The sequence below is a fragment of the Chrysemys picta genome, chromosome 10, assembly GCF_011386835.1.
Source record: "Chrysemys picta bellii isolate R12L10 chromosome 10, ASM1138683v2, whole genome shotgun sequence".
NCBI classification, from domain to species: domain Eukaryota; kingdom Metazoa; phylum Chordata; order Testudines; family Emydidae; genus Chrysemys; species Chrysemys picta.
Genome location: NC_088800.1, coordinates 77,184,631 through 77,203,045, shown reverse-complemented (window position 1 = coordinate 77,203,045; position 18,415 = coordinate 77,184,631). Strand labels below are relative to the sequence as shown.

The 18,415-nt window shown below is 44.9% G+C and overlaps 2 protein-coding genes across 16 annotated transcripts in view; one reads left to right on the top strand and one right to left on the bottom strand.

Moving 5' to 3' along the window:
- The window catches only part of EIF3B (eukaryotic translation initiation factor 3 subunit B), a 33,466-nt gene extending 27,377 nt beyond the window's left edge, over window positions 1-6,089 (bottom strand). Inside the window, exon 1 of the mRNA XM_005289122.5 lies at window positions 5,404-6,089. Coding sequence (XP_005289179.2) covers window positions 5,404-5,926 — 523 coding nt within the window. The 5' untranslated portion in view covers window positions 5,927-6,089. The remainder of the gene's footprint in view (window positions 1-5,403) is intronic.
- A 141-nt stretch (window positions 6,090-6,230) lies between these two features.
- SNX8 (sorting nexin 8) overlaps window positions 6,231-18,415 on the top strand; it is a 36,648-nt gene continuing 24,463 nt past the window's right edge. For 2 of the 15 annotated variants that reach the window (XM_024102381.3, XM_065560104.1), the window contains exons 1-2: window positions 6,231-6,600; window positions 12,552-12,604. In XM_024102381.3, the coding sequence (XP_023958149.3) occupies window positions 6,584-6,600; window positions 12,552-12,604 (70 nt within the window). In that variant the 5' untranslated portion in view covers window positions 6,231-6,583. Of the gene's footprint in view, window positions 6,601-8,160; window positions 8,233-12,551; window positions 12,605-12,899; window positions 13,064-14,723; window positions 16,005-17,090; window positions 17,763-18,415 lie in introns of those variants that run through there. The other 13 variants (XM_065560108.1, XM_065560106.1, XM_065560116.1 and 10 more) reach the window with 13 other exon arrangements.

Genomic DNA, 18,415 nt, shown 5'->3' with positions numbered 1-18,415 from the left:
TTGCCCGTTCCCAACTTCTGGCAAAGAGAAGCTACCCTGTTTCCCCGAAAATAAGACAGTGTCTTATATTAATTTTTGCTCCCAAAGATGCGCTAGGTCTTATTTTCAGGGGATGTCTTATTTTTCAGAAATGAAAAATGCCTTATTATCGGTGGATGCCTTATTATCGGGGAGGTCTTATTATCGGGGGGATGCCTTATATTACAACGAGAGGCAAAACTGTAAGTAGGCCTTATTTTCGGAGGATGTCTTATTTTCGGGGAAACAGGGTAGGGACACTTTGGAGCATGGTTTTTCATCCCTGTCCATCCTGGCCAACAGCCATTGATAGACCTATCCTCCATGAACTTATCTAGTTCTTTTTTGAACAAGTCAACCACCACTAATTTTGGATAAAGAATGCATTTGTTAAAAGATTAGACACATGTCCCCTTCAATTCAGGTGTTAGAGATCACAAAACAACCCTGAGATCCTGCAGAGGTCCTCCAGTGGAACCTCGGGAAATTAGACAACATTAAAATAGGTAACCTTAATTTTTTTTTTTTTTTTTTTTTTTAAAAACGATCTACTATCCGAGTAACAACTAGGATAAGTGAGGAAAGGTTACAGAGCAACCCCACCTCCCCTTTTCCATTTTGTTGTCTTTGCACACTTGACAGCAGTATGCATAGTCTATGTCACTGTTTCTGCTGCATAGTCAGTTTCTCCTGTTTGTGTTGGGATTTTAAAAACAGAGGAAAGAAACATTCAAAATACACACAACTGTATGTTGCCAGGAGGAATCACAGCATAGGTGAACTACATTAAAACTATTTCTAAATAATTGTTGAAACCAACTACAGTCAAGTTGATAGTACCTATTTAAAAATGACAGATCATACATTTAATCAATTTCAGGATCTCTCAAATATGAGTACTACCCATATTGCTATACATGTCAGAAACCTAGACCCTGCTACAGGCAGACTTGGAAACGCTAGAGGCATTCTATATGGGCTGTCAGTACCGAATCCTGAGTAAAAAAAATATGGTTTGACTTTGTGCAAGATGTCACAATCTCACAAAGACCTAGCCTCCCTTCACTCATCATATCCAAAAGTGGCATTGCATGCTTTTCAGCCATGTCACCAAGATGAACAAAAGCATCCCAGGACACTGTGCGCTCTCCAATTTCCACTGACATGATAAGGGGTGCACCTACTGACCCTACCTGGCATTGCCTGTGGTGCCACCCCAGAGACACAACAGTCCTTAGTAGACTGTGCATTGTATCAACTAGCGTGACCATGGGCAATGGCATCACACTCGACATTGTGTAGCGAATTTCTCAGAGCTTAATCCTATGACTCAATGAATTTCTGGGGCAGCATGTAAGAGAACATATTAGCGTTGTGAACACTGACAAGAAGAGGAACAGTACTTCACAAGTCTCTTGTCAAGTCACTACATGGTAGGCCCTTAGGATCTTTAAATTTTGCTTGATCTTTTCCAAGTTATTTATGTGGTCTTATCCTGCTGCTAGCCCACAGCTGACACAGAAGCATGTTTAGCAGTTAATTCCTCCTCACATAGAGGTCTGGGGCAGCGACCATCTTTTTGTTGTGTTTGTGCAATGCACAGTACAGTGGAATCTTGGTCCATGACTAGGGCTCCTAAACACCACCATCACCAGTCTGAATACTACTTACTTTCAAGGTAACATTTACATTTAGAAAGTGGTCTACTGTATTGCTGACAATGGCGAACAGCAACAGGTCCCCTATGATGGGCCAGTTGCCAAAACTGATTTAACTGCTATTGAGTGAAATCAAGATCATCCTCCACGGATTCTCAAATCACATTTTCTGCAGTGGTGTTGAAAATAGGTTCACCTAGTTTACATTACCTCTTAGTGCAGGACAAACTGATGCAGATGACTACTGTCAGAAAAATTAATTTTCTAGTGCATCCAGGGCTCTCAGGATGAACATCCAGAGTTTGCAATACCATTCTCCTAGTAGCCAAGACAGCAAAATATATGAAAGACATGGAAGTGTAATCACTCTTGTCTGGGTTTCAGGTGCTGGTAGTTTAGTTTGTATATGCAATAGACACTTCAGGCCCCAGAGTGAAAGAAGGAATTTTGAAATCTCTGCAGGGACATGACAGCTAACCAGAGAGGATGAATTTTAATCAAACACCAATGTGTTATTTACAGTATTTTTCCTTACCTTAGCAAGAATTATATATATATAAAAAAACAGAAATGGAAGCATTTCCCAACAAGAGAAACTCCACTGAGAAGAAATGTAAGACATGTTTATGATCAGACAGAACCACTGATTGTATAAGGAAATCTCAGTGTTAAGATTTCTGAACGTCTTAAAGTCTTTTGCATAATCAAGTTCCTAAACATCTAGACAGACTGAGTAATACAGATTTAAACTTGTTTTCGGTAGATTTTCCCTGCTGTACTATATACACATAAACACAGCTTTATCTGGATTGAATTAGGATTGTACTGCAGGAAAGACCTACCAGACCAGGTTCCTTGGCCTGCTCCTCTCATGCGGCTCCTAGCTAGCACTAGCTCATAGGGCACAGAGCTAGTATAGCCGGCATGTATACTCCACCCTACAGTGCAGACAATCATGTCAGGCAGGGAGGGGTGCTGTGCTCCTGGAATCTTCAAATGGCAGATGTTCCCTTGGGGACCATTACCAGATGATCTAAACTAGGGAGGGCATGCAGACATTAGGAAGCCATAACGGACTCCCTGATGTACCCCCACCCCCGAGATACCTGACATAGCAGAGGATTTGGTCCACTGCAAAGTAAAAGGAATTAACTTACCAGCACAGTCACAATAAGTGAAGAGACAGTGGATCAGAGTGGAGAGGGTGGGGACTAAAGATATTACAGAAAAAAGGCTGAAGTTTCCAATGGCTTTCCACAAGCACAAGATTATTCTTAGTTCAATGACTGAGATGGACATATTACTTCCTTTTTCCTTTAAAAATAGATCATCAAGAGAAAGGGAGAACAGTTCAAGAAGCAGTGAGCAAAGATGCTAGCGCCAACCAGCAAGAATTAGATTAAAATCCTGTAACCAGGTTACTTACATGGCATTACCTAAACACCAAAAAGAGTTTAACCCTTAATAATGAAGTGGGAAGGGAGAGCCTACCTGGTTCTGGAATGGAATGAAGATAAAAATTAACACAGTCATTCCAAACTCAGCACAGGGTATGTATACTCCACAATTTAACCACTCACAGCAGTTGACTGAGGCTCACAGGGCTCGGGCTAAGGGGCTATTTAACCACCTTGCAGGATCCTAGAACCCAGGCTCCAGCAGGAATGTCTACATCCCAATTAAGCAGCCCCTTATCCGGCAGGACCAGCCAAGGATGTTTAATTGCAGTGTAGACATACCTAAAGGGCATCTCCCAAGATGGGGTTGAAAACAAACAAACAAAAATCTAACCAAGCAGTTTTCACTGTCTGCTTTAACTACTGCACAAGTTTAGAAAAACCAGAACATACAAATAAGTTTTAGTCTAAAGCAATTTTTGCACAGTTTTAGAGTTTAACTGTTCTAACGTAGTAAAGTAACATCTCACTGCCCTGCAATATACACACCCTACATGTATAATTTACTAGTGGAAATAACTGATTTTCTTATTTAATTTATAAGCAGATCAGAACTTAGTAAATATAGGCTCTCATAATATCTGTGTTTCAGTATAGTAAATACAGGTACAGCACAACATTGTTTACAAGATTCCACTGTGTGCAAGTTTAGCTGTTTACCAAGGTCTCACTATAGCAAAGAAATATTTTTTGAGTAGTTTCTCCACCCCGCCCCCAACACAACAAATTATATGCATCTCTAGATAATTACACAGGATAGCATTCAACTATATTTTCCACATAGCCACATAGCTTGGATTCACTAGTACACCTCTACCCCAATATAACACGACCCAATATAACATGAATTTGGATACAATGCGGTAAAGTTGTGCTCCGGGGGACCGGGGCTGTGCACTCTGGCGGATCAAAGCAAGTTCGATATAACACGGTTTCACCTATAACGTGGTAAGATTTTTTGGCTCCTGGGACAGCGTTATATCAGGGTAGAGGTGTACTAAATAAATTGCTCTTCAGCTATTGCATTCTGAAGATCACATAAGAGCAACCCTATCCACTCACTGATGCAATTACCCCCTCCCCATCCTTCTCAAAACTTTTCACTCCGTAGACTGTGAGGAGGGGTCCACCAATCACTAGTGTTTGACAGGCTAGTCTGAAAATTCCTGTGCTAGAAAATCCAAAATAACTAAAGGATGAGATCTGGGAATGATCAAGTGAATTACTTCATTGTCCTGGGCTGGCAAATATGCAGATACTTATAAATGTTAGTGGGTTTAAGAAGAAAAGGCAATTAGGTTTACCAAGTATTTTATGGTGCATTGATATGAAAGGTACTTAATAGGTTTGGTTTAATAGGTTTTATATAATAAAAACACTTCTCTTAACATACTTCTTGTTTAAGTGTACTCGAAATACAGCAGTACTAATACATTGTACTACTACAGAAGAGGATCTCTACTGCTCACACATGCACAGAAGCCATCTGCTAACATTGTGAGCCCTTCATGATAGAGACTCTATCCCCACTGTGCATTTGTATGTATAACGAAGTGAGGACCCTACCCTGAAGGGGATTCTGAATATGCTGCTGTAACAGAAACAACACATACTAACAGCGTGGCTGGCATGTGCTGGATGGAAGAGACGCCTGCTCTGGGACCCCGGCTGCGAAAGCCAAGTAACACTACACACCGCGCAGCAGATCATGGGGGCTTGTGATAGCATCAGCTCGAGCTGTACTCCCCCCCCCCCCACCCCCGGTGCAATCGGACCAGCTGGCACGGGGGGGAACCTGGGGTCTTGAGGACACGAGCCTCCCCCGCACCCCCAGCGGCTCACCAGCTAGTCAGCAAGGGGACTGGTCCCTATAGAGCCGCTTCAGTGGTGCCCCAGCTTTGCTCTTCTCAGCCCAGGGAGCGCTCGGCGAGCCGGGCCTAGAGATTCCCGTCAGGCCGCCCACGAGCGAGAGCTCGGGCAGGACACGGGCGCTCGCCTCCCTCACGGGACGGGAATCCAGGGACCAACGCAGCACGGCCTAGCTCGCGGACTCTACGCCCCCGCACCGAGGCCCAAGCAGGCACCCAAGGCCCCGGTCTCGGAAGGCTCCGCAGCCCCGTGGGCCCTGCAGCTCGCCCCTTCCCGCCGGTCCAGTTCTGCGCTGCTCCGGCTGCCTCCGGAGGCCCACCCCCAGACCCGCGCGCCTGGAGGCCCAGCCTGACCAGGCCGAGGCCCCCGGCGGCCCAGCCACGCAGCCCCGGCCGCCGCACCTTCCTCGCTGATGTCGTCTACGAAGTCCTCGGGGTCGCTGAAGGAGATGTCGTCCTCGGGCTCCTCCGCGGGCTCGGCTTCCTCCCGCTCCTCGGCCTCCTCCCGGTCCTCGGCCTCCTCCCGGTCCTCGGCCTCCGCCTTCTCCTGCGGGGTCTGCTGGCCGGGCGGCTCCTCCTGGCTGACGACGGCCTCCTCAGCAGCGGGCGGCTCCTCCTGCGAGGTGGGCGATGGCGGCGTCTCCTGCGAAGTGGGCGATGGCGGCGCCGGCTGCTCCTCCTGGGAGTCGGGCGATGATGGCGGCGGCGAAGGCTCTTCCTCCCGCTGGGGGGGCCCGTCCGGCTGCTCGGGCTCGTCCCCGGACCCCTCGGCTCCGGCCGCCGCGGGCGCCTGGCTCTCCTCCGTCTCCTGCATGGGGAGGGGGTCGCTGCTGGGCCGGCCGCGCTCGGTCAGGCTCTCCGGGGAAAAGCAGGGGGGAGGGGAGTCTCCTACTGCTGGGCCATGTGCGCGAGACCCGGCGGGCATGGCGAAGCAGAACACACCAACTCCTAGTGTGTATGGGGGGGGTAATTTTTCCACCCAGTACCTTCCTCTCGCCACACGCTCTATAATCACCCGGCCCTCTTCTCCCTCCCGTTCCCGACAGCGCCGATCGCGACTTCAATCCCTGCCGCCCATCAAAACCAATTCTCCCTTTTTTCATACACCAGTTTGGTTTAGTCCAACATGGCCGCCCTTGTCAGCGGCCCTAGGTGAGGCCTGACTGAACCATCTTGGAAGGTGGAAAGAGAGAGATACCAAATACCCCTCTCTGTATAGATTAAAAATAAAATGCACCCTGGGTATCAGATACCGCAGCATAATTAAGACGGGGGGTAAAGTGAGAAAACGGTATAATAATAGGATAATATATCCCTGGTACTCCTACAAATGTGTAATGGACTTGTCCAACGCGTGGACGCTACCAACGCCAATCGAAGGGAGGGTAATATGGGGCGGTACAAGGAGGAGACACATAGCAAAAATTAGGAAGACTATTTGAACCCCCAGTAAGAAGGGGTCACGTTCAGGATGGTACGGTCCAACAAGGGCCGCCACATCAGCGCTCGCCCTCCTTCACGTGGTTGGAAAAGCACTTCCTAGGGAGGTTCCAGGCGCTGGGAACAGGGACGTGTGACCGCCATGACACTAGAGGCAAAGTATGAGCTTGAAGTGACCCTGGTGTACCAGGGTTATGATGAAACTCTGCTTTCTGTCTGGGGTAGGGACCTTAGGAAAAGGGGTACAGAGTTGTTCACCTCCAGGCAGTCCTCGTCCTAATGCCGCACCTGAAAAGGGCGAGGGTATGGGATACAAAGCAATAAAGCTTTAGGGCACCATCTGCAATCTAGCCACAGCCTAAATAAGGTATGGGATGTTGAACCATTCACCTGGGGCCCCGTGTGGAGTGAAGCCCTAGATGGATGGCCCTGAGTACTGGGACATGGGAGAGTTACCGCCTCATCAGAAGCAGTAGAAACGGGACACAACTGTTTTCTCTGTTACTGGTGCCTGGATAAGGAGTGGCTGAAGGTACCATTTGCTGATGCAATGAGAGAGAGTGGCTGCCTTAAAAGTATTTATTTAGAAGGACACCATCAGTTTGAAATCTAGTAATTTTGTAAATATTACAAAGTCATTACAGGTGATTATATCAGTTGCTCTGCCAATTTTTGTGATTTTATAATCAATCACATTTTCACCCTTTTAGAAATATTTCTGTCTCCCCTACCACCAGCAAGGACACTGTCTGATGAAATGACTATTCAGGAGAAACACTGAACGTAATTCTATGTAAAGTGCAGTCAAAGTCATAACATAAAACTGGAAAACTAGAGAAAAATTATTTTTCTCTAAGCTCTTTCCGTGCTCTTTAAGTGTCATTTGTAACAATATTGGGTTTTAAATTTCAGTGCGTTGCCCCTTTAATTCCCACATTTCCTACAGAGGCGATCGGCAAATGATTTTCTGAGCAAGTCCACTTATTATTTATGGGTGCATTACCTGCCAAGAAGCCATGTAAATTCTGGTAGGAACTCTTCAGGCCTAAGGCCAAAGGAAAAAAATGTGAAGTACCATTTGAAGTTTGTGACACAGTATGATGTATTCAGAGTGGCATATATAAGGCAGGATGTGAACATGGGTCTTAGAGTTGATTGTGGATATCTTCTCAATTTTAAAGTGACATTTAGGAGAAGAAACTTGAGGGGGAAAAGTCAGGAAATCCAGACTTGTTATTTTGCAAACTAGTCACAAGATGTCACTCTAACTCCTCTCAAATCTAGCTGACTTGGTGTACAGTAAATCCTCATTAATGTTGTAGTTATGTTCCTGAAAAATGCAACTTTAAGCGAAATGATGTTAAGCAAATCTGATTTCCCCATAAGAATTAATGTAAATGAGGGGGTTAGGTTCCAGGGAAATCTTTTTTACCAGTCAAAAGACTATATATATATATATCCATACACCCACACAGTATAAGTTTTAAACAATACTGGTACACAATGATGATGATTGTGAATCTTGGTTGAGGTGGAGGAGTCAGAGAGTGGGATATTTCCTTTACTGCTGAATTATGAACTAGCAATTGGCTGAGCCCTCAAGGGTTAACTCTCTCACTACAAGGCAGCAGGAATAGAGGGAGGGGGTATGTGTGTGTGTGAGAGAGAGAGATGCACATTTCCCCTTTAAGTACACTGCCTTGTTAATTAGATCAGCTTGCTGAGACCAGCTGCTGCAAGCTCCCTCTGTTCTGAGCCCTGGTGTGTCCCCCATGCTCTATGGAAGATGGGGTAAGCAAGGTGCAGGGGGAGGGAGACACCCTGACATTAGCCCCCCCTCTTCTTTCCCTCCAAGGGCAGAGGGCAGGAGCAGCACATGGTAGTGCGGGGAGGGACAGCTGCGATTGCTAGCCTGCTGGGTGGCTGCGGCACAGGGAACTTAAGGGAGCCGGGAGCTGATAGGGGCCGGGAGCTGCTGGTCCACCCCGGTTCCAAGCTCCCACCAGCTAGCTGCAATGGGCTGCTCTTCCTGCAAGCAGTAGACAAAGCAGGTGGCTGCCAAACGACGTTAGAAGGGAGCATTGCACAACTTTAAATGAGTTTCCTAATTGATCAGCAACGAAACAATGTTAAACGTTAACAATTTTAAGTGAGGAGCTATATATTCTTCCCTGGGCCCCAATCCTCAATGGTATTTAGGCATCTAAATAACTTTGAGGATCTAGGCCCTGAAGCTCTTAAAGAAGGAAATTTAGAATGAGCTATTTTTATGCAATGAGGGATCCAATAATAGATTTTTTTTTTCAGTTAAATTATTGTTGATTTGCATATCAGGATCTTGACTTTAGTTTGCAGCAACATTAAGTGAAGGTGCTGGGGATGGAGCCGAGCTACCTTCAAACTAACCATTCTTCCTTTTGTTACCACTCGGATTAAACACATGACCTTTTCCCCCTCTCTTTGCCTCTGCAGTCCCTTCATTTGCAATAACTCAGCTTCTCTTCTTTTTTTATTTCTTTCCATTTCTATTGAAACTGCTCTGCTGCCCATATGCCAGCTGTTTTTCACTGCTTTTTCAATGTGTCTCTTTCCATCCTTAATCAGCAGTTTCAGGATTGGGTGGGTGTGACAGAATGTACCTCTGTGTCCACACGATACACACTGTTGTAATAATCTTTGTATAAAGTATGCCTTGTGAGGTATCATCTGAAAATTCATAATTTGCTGGTCCATATTGTCCTGATAAAATGTGTGTGGCAACATTGTATGTGAAGTTATAAGATTTCCCTGTATAGTGTTATTAACATGTTCCAAACCTGGCAAACGGGTCTGTCTCAAACAAAGGAATTTGTGCTCTGCTTAATTTGCATTTAAGTAGCAAACAGCATCATCAGGCAGGAAGGGTAGACAAAGAAACCTCAAACAGGTGAGGAAAAGCGGCAGGGAACATCCTTCTCCATAGACTGTCTGTGTCTTGAATCTCAGCCGGAAATGTTTTCCAAGAGGGGGACTGACACTATGAAAAGAAGGAACAAACACTCCAATGTGCCCTCCCTCTCTTTTTCTGTCCAGGGCCGGCTCTGGCTTTTTTGCCGCCCCAGGCAAAAAAGCCTCCGGCCGCCCCCCCTGCGCGGCGGGGGAGGGCGGCCGGAGCGCCGGGGGGAGGGCGGCGAGCCCCGGCTGGGGCTCCGCTCTCCCCGGCGGCCAGAGCACCGGCGGGAGGGCGGCGAGCCCCGGCCGGGGCTCCGCTCTCCCTGGCGGCTGGAGCCGGAGCACCACGCCGCCCCCCTCCAGGTGCCGCCCCAAGCACAAGCTTGGTGGGCTGGTGCCTGGAGCTGGCCCTGTTTCTGTCCATTGATTCACTGCACCAGAACGGATAAAGAAAGCAGCCACTGAACTGCAGAAGGGGTCCTGAGATAAGAAGTTTAGTTAATAAGACTGTTGAGAACATGTGGTGAGAAAACTTTGCTTTGAATTTAACATAGTTTGTTAAGTTAGGCACCAGTTGCATTTTATCTTTCTTTTTTTAACCATTTCTGACTTTTAGTTCTCATTACTTGTAGTCCCTTAAAGCCTATCTCTTTGTACTTAATACACTTGTTTTATCTAATGCAGTGTGTTTAAACTGAAGTGTTTGGGAAATTCTGTTTGGAGCGTCAAGTATGTGCATATTATTTCTATTAAAGCAATATCAGAAATATATACTTGAATTGTCCAGGAGAGGGCTGGGCAGTACAGGACATACATTTCTTGGGGAGGGAGGGGGAAATCTAAGAGTGAATTGGGGTCACCCTGCAGTATAACTGAGGTTGGTATGAGCCAAGATATGGTTGGCTAGCTGCAGCACACACAGACACATAGCTGGGAGTAATTTGCCTGCTGGAAGCTGTTTATAAGCAGTCCAGACTGGGCTAAAACAGCAAAGCATTGTAAAGGGTACCCCAGGTGAGAGAGCAGGGATGACACAGCTACTCATTAGTCTGGATTGTACACTGGTATGTCACCGTGGGGGAGTTTCTAATGCCCAGGGTTTTAAGTACTGACAGTTGGGGCTGATCCTGTAAACTCTCCACATACAGGAAAATGTAGGTAAATACCCACTGTGTTTGTAGCATTGAGCTCATTGGCCCCTGCCATCTCCATGGTGCAAATGACCCAAATGTTTTTTTCCCCTCGCTCTAGTAATTTATTATTATTTATATTACACTAATGCCTAGCGGTGTCCTATCCACTAGTCCATGTTGCCTCTTATTGCGTTTATCGTAAAAATGAAGGGTTAGTGGCTTATGCTAAAGAAGACCTTTTAAACCCTATTCAAGTACCATTTCTGCAGTTGGATTATGTTTTTTCACAATATTTTTCTGCGTGACTATAGTGTGCAAACGCAATTCTAAATGCAGGTTTGTCATATTCGTATTGGGGCATAATAATAGTTTACGAAGATAAATACAATCCAAGACTGATGGCTAAATTATTCTGCTGTACATTTTGTTTACAAATTATACTGTATATCTACACAGAAAAGAGCATGGGGCCTGATTTTTAGAAGTGCTGAACATTTACAACTCCCTATTCCCTTCCTGTCTACAAAAAGTACAAATGGCCTAGCAGCTCAGATATCCTCATCCCATGCCTATAACCCTGTACAGAAAAGGGCTGATCAACTTCAAGATATCCTACTGGTTTGTTAAGAAGATGGAGTATCTGTGCTGTATTCTTTTAATTGAATAGTCAGTTTTACTCCGCTTCCTATTTTATTGGGGGAGCACAGCGTAAGAAGTGCTAGGGCAAGAAGGAGAAGGAAAAGGAGAATCTTTGGGTTATTCACATCTTTTGGGTGGGGAAGCAGCATGAAAAAAAATTCAAGGGAGAGTAGCATGCTCATGATTACCGAAGTCTACTAGTCTCCCTTTGTAAAATACCTTTCTGTGTCTCAGTTTCCCTATGTAATAATGGGGATACTAATTACCTATATTGCAGGAGTAAAATTAAGATTAATTAGTGAATGTATGTACAGTGGTTTGTAAATTAAAAGTTAAAAGAATTACTGTACTGTAGGTCGGTAGCATTGTAATGAGAAGATTCAGAATTCATAAACGTTAAATTTTACATTCCCTCTGCTTTCTTGGATGTGTTTTCAAAAAGACCATTATGCAATATGTCTTATTTATTTATACTAGAATCAACCATATAGTTCCAGATTGAGAGAGAGCTATTGGTAAAATAAAATGGAGTTATGCATGTCTGAAATCCTCATCTGATGTACCTTTAGAAAATACATCTGTATGACAAGTTTTCTCATGTTTGTATGCTTTATGATGCATAAAGCTTTATGATGCATAAAGCATACAAACATTAGTTTCTACTGTATTTGTATCTCATGACTCTGTTAGAATGAAAACTATAACTATTGATACAATATTTTTCCAATCCTTTGGAAAAGACGTTAGAAACTTATTTCAGTTGTTTATAGTGGTGTTGCGTAGAAGTTGACATGCATCATAGGTTTATAGTGATTAGAAAACAAAACATTTTATTGAAAATATTGAATTTTAGGGACATTGGGGAACTTTCTAATTATGTGATCAGATAGCAACAAAACTTCCATGCCATTAACAAAAATTTAGACTTTGCAACAACAACAAAAACCAAAAGTTTTCCTGCAGTCTCTCAAAGGGCAGGGCTATTGAGGTAAGAAATTTAGCCCCACTTTGACATCAATTACAGGTACCGACAGTACTGAGGGGGCTGAACTTTTCAATTCATTATTGATACCAATTTATTTGGCTGCTTAATTTATTTCTCATAGTATGTGTGGTGATATCTGCAAGGAAGTTTATATCGCCAGTAGCCATTCTGGAGAGCAACCACTTTATAGTATCCCCTTCTGGTTTCCAGTACAGTGTTGGTTCTACCTTTAAGCAAAGGCTGTCTCTGTCAGGTAACTGCTTCTTGGACTGGTCACTTACATAATTTTTTTTCTACATTTTATGATGTCTTAATTATTTATTATGAATCAATATTAAAATTTAAGTGCTTTTACAGTACTCCAAGAACCTCAGTCAGCAGGCAGAGATTACCACCTGTTCTAATATTTTTGAATTTAACAGGGTTGACTGTGAGAAAGCTGATGGGTCCCAAAATTATCTTGAAGCCATGAAAGGTAAGTATGTGTTTTAAGCGCTTTGCTAAATCAGGGCCATTGTCATGAAGTGGTGTTGTGATCGGATGGCATTTAGAGGGAATACAATGCTGTCTGGATGTGATGTACTCCTGTCAGAACATCACAATGTTGTGGTGTGGCAGGACCACGTAGCATAATGGTATTGTCTCAGAACGCTGTGGTATGGGTGTCCCCATCTATGCCCCCTCCCTGCCTGGGGACCCCCCTCCCCGGACTGTGCCCCTTCACCTCTCCGCCTACAAGGTCCAGCAGCCCCGGACGCCTCCCCTCCGCCAGTCCCAGGGCAGGCGGAGTCGGACTCTCCAGCCCCCGCTCCGCCCCCTCAGACAGGCGGGCGCTGAGGAGGAAGGGGAGGGAGGCCGCTGGGATCCCGGGCTCACATGACCGCTGGCGAGATGGACGGGGAGGTGCCCGCAGGCTCGGGGGGAGCCGGCACAGGTACGGAACAGGGGGACCTGTGAGGGCTGCTTCGCCCCGGGAGCCGGGGCTGTCTCTTTTCCCCCGCCACCGCCACCCACGGGAGCTGGGCGCAGGAGGAGGGGGAGTCAGGGTTTGTCTTCCCCACCACCACCCAAGGGAGCCAGACGCAGGAGGATAGCGTGTGTCAGGGCTGTCTCTGCCCCTCTCCCCCACCTAAGGGAGCCGGGCAGAGGAGGAGGGGGTGTCAGGGTCTGTCTTCCTCCCCGCCCACCTAAGGGAGCTGGGTGCAGGAGGAGGGGGTGTCGGGGTCTGTCTCTCCCCAGGGCCGGATTTCCAATTAGGCACAGTAGGCATGTGCCTAGGGGCGCCTTACCTCTCTAAAACTGTGTGCAAGACGAAGGTCAGCTGGGGGGACGATGCTGAAGATGTAAATCTGGCCCTGTCTCTTCCCCACCCCCACCCAAGGGAGCCGGATACAGGAGGAGGGGGTGTCAGGGCTGTCTCTTTCTCTCTCAGTTTAACTGGGGATGTCAGGGATGCCTTGCTTCTCTCGGCCTCCCCAAATGAGTTAGGCAGGGGAGGGTGTTTGTCAGGGCTGCCTTCTCCCCTGCCCTCACCCCTGAAAAAATGCTGAGGAGGAGGCATGTAAGAGCTGCCTCCCCCTCAGGAGAGCTGGGTCGGGGCCATGTGGTGGTGTGTACCAGGGCTGCCCCATTCCACCCATTTCCAAAGAAAACTAGACTCAGTGTTGGTCTGCAGAGATGCCTCTGCCAGTCCCATTCCCCAGGGACTTGGGCTGAGGGATATTGATGGGCCCTCCCCATATCTTGGCGATGACCAAGCCACAAAGAGGCAAACTGACTTGCCCAGTGACTCTGTGGATCATGGGCTCTATTAGTACCTGGTTTACTGGACTAGTCTTTCCAAGGTTTTGACCTCAGGCATGAGTCAAGTCCATTCTCATCTTGTGCTTAGCCTGCCTCCTTGTGTAGGGAGAGAGCTGGTAGTGAACTCATGTATCTTGGCTGAGGTTGGTGCCTGCCTGTAAGGGAAGCTGTTACCACTGGAGGGTAGAGAGGGCTAATGGATTGCAAAGTCAAGTATTTTTTATACTGAATGAATTGTGAACAAGACCACAGTATGTTCAGGGCACTATTTGCATTTGTTAAAGATGTGGATACATTTTTAATGGTTCCCTTCTCCATAATTTAATCTGAAAACCCAATAGTCTAGCAAACTGTGAAACACTCTCACTGGGAGTTATATAGCTGGACACTTTCATAGCTGCTAAAATGATTTTTTTTTTAGTGTGTTTTGTTTTACTGTGGCTATGTAAGTGGATTCAGTGACACTTTAAACCCTTGGTGAAATTTATGATGCAGTCTGCTAGGCACTGTCATCATAGACAGTCTGGGCAGACTCTCCAGGATGTGGAACACTTCTCCTTTCCCAATTGACGCAAGCCAAAAATAAATCCTAACTTGAAAAAGACATTCAGCTGCATTTTCTTAAAACTTCAGCATTGGGAGCTGCTCTTAAGATCATGACATTGGGTGAAACTTGCAGCACTTTCTGCCAGTGTTGGTTATGCAATGAGAAAGGGAGAGAGCTTCTGATGTGCCTTATTTATTTATTTATTTATAATATATGTTTTTTTTAATTCACTAGACTCCTGGTAAGTAAAGATGAGAGGGGGGAGGGACAGTTGTATGATCATCTCTATCTCTCTGAAAGGCAGGGTAAGGCCCACTGAAAGCTGATCTATTGGATATTAATCAGATATCAATTGCAGAAGGACACTTTTCTGCCGGTTTTCTCTTTGAGGGAGGAAAGAGGGATACGGTTAATTAAAGCAGCTTCAGACAGCTGATCACTAATTATTGTTCTATGGGTAGTGTTTTGTGTCTGCTCGAAAACACACAAAGGTAGAGTTAACAAAAAGTAAGTAGGTTTTATGCATGAAAGAAATCATAAGTTTGGTAGGTTTGCTTCCAGCATCAGGTATGTGAGTCCTTTTGTTAACCCTACAGATATGGGGTTACTGCATTTCTCCCCCTTGGTCATGTTTGTAAAATAAATCTGGGTTGTTGCTGCCAAGGACCAGTGTAAGAGATTAGAACAAGTGTCTTTGTAAGATGGTGTTCTATAGTGCCAGAGAGCAAGCTTGTTTAGGTGTGTCTGCTGTGAAAAGTTCTGATCTGGCTGCTTTAGGAGGCTTATAATGATGAAACAGTGATGGTGTTTTGACATCGGTTGTTTCTAATCTGATTTTCTGTCTAGTACTTCTGTAACTGACTGACCTGCTCATCTTCATTTGTCTTCCTCTGACAAATATTGTATTGTAAAGGAGTGGGTTTTAGTGAAGGAAGCCTTGGCTGTGGAAGGGAGGGTAGACTGGATGAACTTGCAACGTTACTTTTATCTCTAGCATCGTGGTGTGAGTTTGATGGTCCCTGTTTAGTTTGAGATGGTTGAGCTCTTCTGTAAACCACCATAGTTTGGCTGTGTATGCTCTAGGAAGGCCAAAGTCTGATCTTCTCTACAATAGTGAGGCTTCAGACAGGCTGTTGATGGATTTTCTGTAGCGGGACAGGTGGACTACTAATCTATTTGCCTTTCTTTGTCCCTAGAATGAAAGGTACTTTTTAACAGAATCTAATTATAGAAGGTTAAAAAGTAACTTATATTATTGATGCAAGTCACTCTTTCAGAAAATAGCTGGCACTAGTAAGTTAACTTTTTGGTTGTTTGTGCCTTTATTGCAGCTTCTTTGGAGTTGATGATTATTATGGCTAGTCCTGAAAGCCAAGTGCACTGCTAAATCCAGATGTTTATTTTTCTTCAGTGGTAAATCTTTAACTGTGTGTGCAGACCTTGTGCACCAGAGAGGAGAGAATTGTACTGGTTGCAGGCAAGTGGAATTTGCAGTCCCCCTGAAGCTTTCAGTTCTGAACATAAGGTCTGTAAATGCATTGGCTGGGAATTCTACTCTTCAATAATATTTGGAAGGGGGGTGAGAGATTGGTTTAATTGGTGTTGTCTCCAAACTGGTCTTTTGCCAATGCACTTATTTTACTGCATGATAAATCTATAGTTAAAATACTTTGTCCCTAGTTTTCCTCTTCGATAGCTGCTTCATGTGCAAGGGAGGAAAGAAATGATAGTAGAGCAGGATAGTTGTTTCCTTTGGATGGGGTTCTCCAGGCCTGAGTAAACGGGGCAGGGGAACTGCAGAAGCGTGACAGTTTCTAACTTTAGAACTTCTCATGGAATGTACCTAATGCAGTTTCATCTTGCTGGGGGATTCTAGCAAGGCTGCTGTGGCTGGTGACTTCCTGAAAACCATCTTCAAACAGGAAAGTCTTTTGGACAGCAGTTACATGCCTAGTCATTAAGATCAGGTTATCTTTTGAGTTTAGGGGGCTAAGCTTTGTTTCAGTTACTGTTTATTTGCTTTTTATCTCTTGCCACACCCATACGTTAAGAGCAACAGTTTATTGATCTTGAATTGAGGACTGAAGTCTGCACTGGCCATGACTTTGCTCTCTCTGTAGTCCACGGGAATATTCCTCAATAATCCTGCTATTTCTCCAATTTGTAGCTGTATCTCACTTAATTATTATTATTTTTATTACTGTAGCTGCACATTGGGACTATGATCTTCTGCCTTGTTTGTGGATGGAATGTGCTCTGTGTAAGATATAAGGATTCCTTGTCTTATCGAGACTTGGAAAATCACTTGGAGAACAAGCAGCATGGTTGAGTGGACAGGGCACAAGGCTGGGATTCAGGAGGCTTGGGATCAATTCCTTGTTCTCCCACACAATCACTGTGTGACATTGGACAAATAATTTAATTTGGCCATAGGTTTCCCTTCTGTAAAATGGGGATAATGATACTTACCCTTTTTTGTGAAGCATTTTGAAGTCTGTGACTGAAAGGTGCTGTAGAAATGCTAATTGTTATTATTTTATTAAACAGTCTTCAGGTAAGACAGTACCCAAATGTTTTGAGTGGTGCCATTAACTCCCTGTCTGATCCACAGAATCAGAAGTGAAGGCTGGAGCAGCCCTTGCAAGTGCTGAAGCTCCAAGACACATGCTTGAGACTAAAAGGTCTTCACCAGGAATGCTTGGGTTGGACAGACATGAAAAGTGAAGAGCAAGATCTTTCTAGTCCACACATCATAATGTTTTGTAATTATCTATTATGGAATTGAATAGGTGTCCTTTTTGGGTGTGCTGGAGGTCAGCATGGGATGGAGGTTGCAGGCAGCTGTATGTTGGAGAGAAGGGAGGAGCAAAGATAGTATAATTCACATGCCCTCAGCTAACAGAAGTTACAGCTGAAGGGAAACCTAATGGATAGCTTACTTTGAACCTGGTCAGAAGAATGCCTTCTCTTTCATGTTGAACACAGACCTGCACAGTAAATAGAAGATTCTACTGGACAAAGTGGACTGTGTTCTCCTGGGTCTCGCGCTGGTAGATCAGATGAATTTACAGGAGACTTAAAAACAAGAAAAACTTCTGACAGCTGAGTATCAAAAGCATGCTAGGCCCCTTGATGGGGAAAGGAAGGGCTTCCTTACAACACACTTTTAGAGTTACTGTTTTCTCTTTGAGATTTCAAACTATGTAAGACCTTTCAACATAAGATGAGGGAGGGAAAACAAATTGAATTTTCAGTTGCGGGACAAGCCAGATGTTCAAGGAAGGTTGGTATGGACAAGAAAAGGGGGAATTAAGAGGTGAGGGGATTGAGAGGGTTTAACTGATATAGTAAATAAATTGTATGTTTATTCTGTAACTCCTGAGGGTTTTTGTGGAAGGGGACGGGAAATGCTGATGAATGATACTTATATTATTGTTTCAATGCTCCTGGCTCAGAAGTGTAAGTGAAACATCTGTTTTTGCCAAGGGGAAATCTGAGGTCTCCCTATGCATAAATGTACAGCTCTGGCTTCCCTCTTTTGAGATGTGAAGCCACCTCTTCTCCCTGAGGCTCTGACCTGTGATAACGATGAGGAAATTTCAGCTTCCTTTCCTGAAGGGTTAGCTTTGTTGCTTCCAGGACGTTTTTTGTCGTCTTGTAGGAAATCTGCTGTTGCTAACATAACTACTTCTATGGCACCTTATATTTGAGGATGCCTGAGCCCTTTAAAACCATGAACTAATTCAGCCTCAAAACACACTAGTGAGGTAGGGAGTTGTTAGTTTTTATCCATCTGTAAAATGGGGATAACAAAGTTTGGAGAGTTTGACTTGACAAAACTTGACGAGGAATAAAACCCCTACCCCTTGATTCTATGTCTGTGCTTTAACCACTAGACCAGGGATTGTCAGCCTTTGGCACGTGGCCCATCAGGGA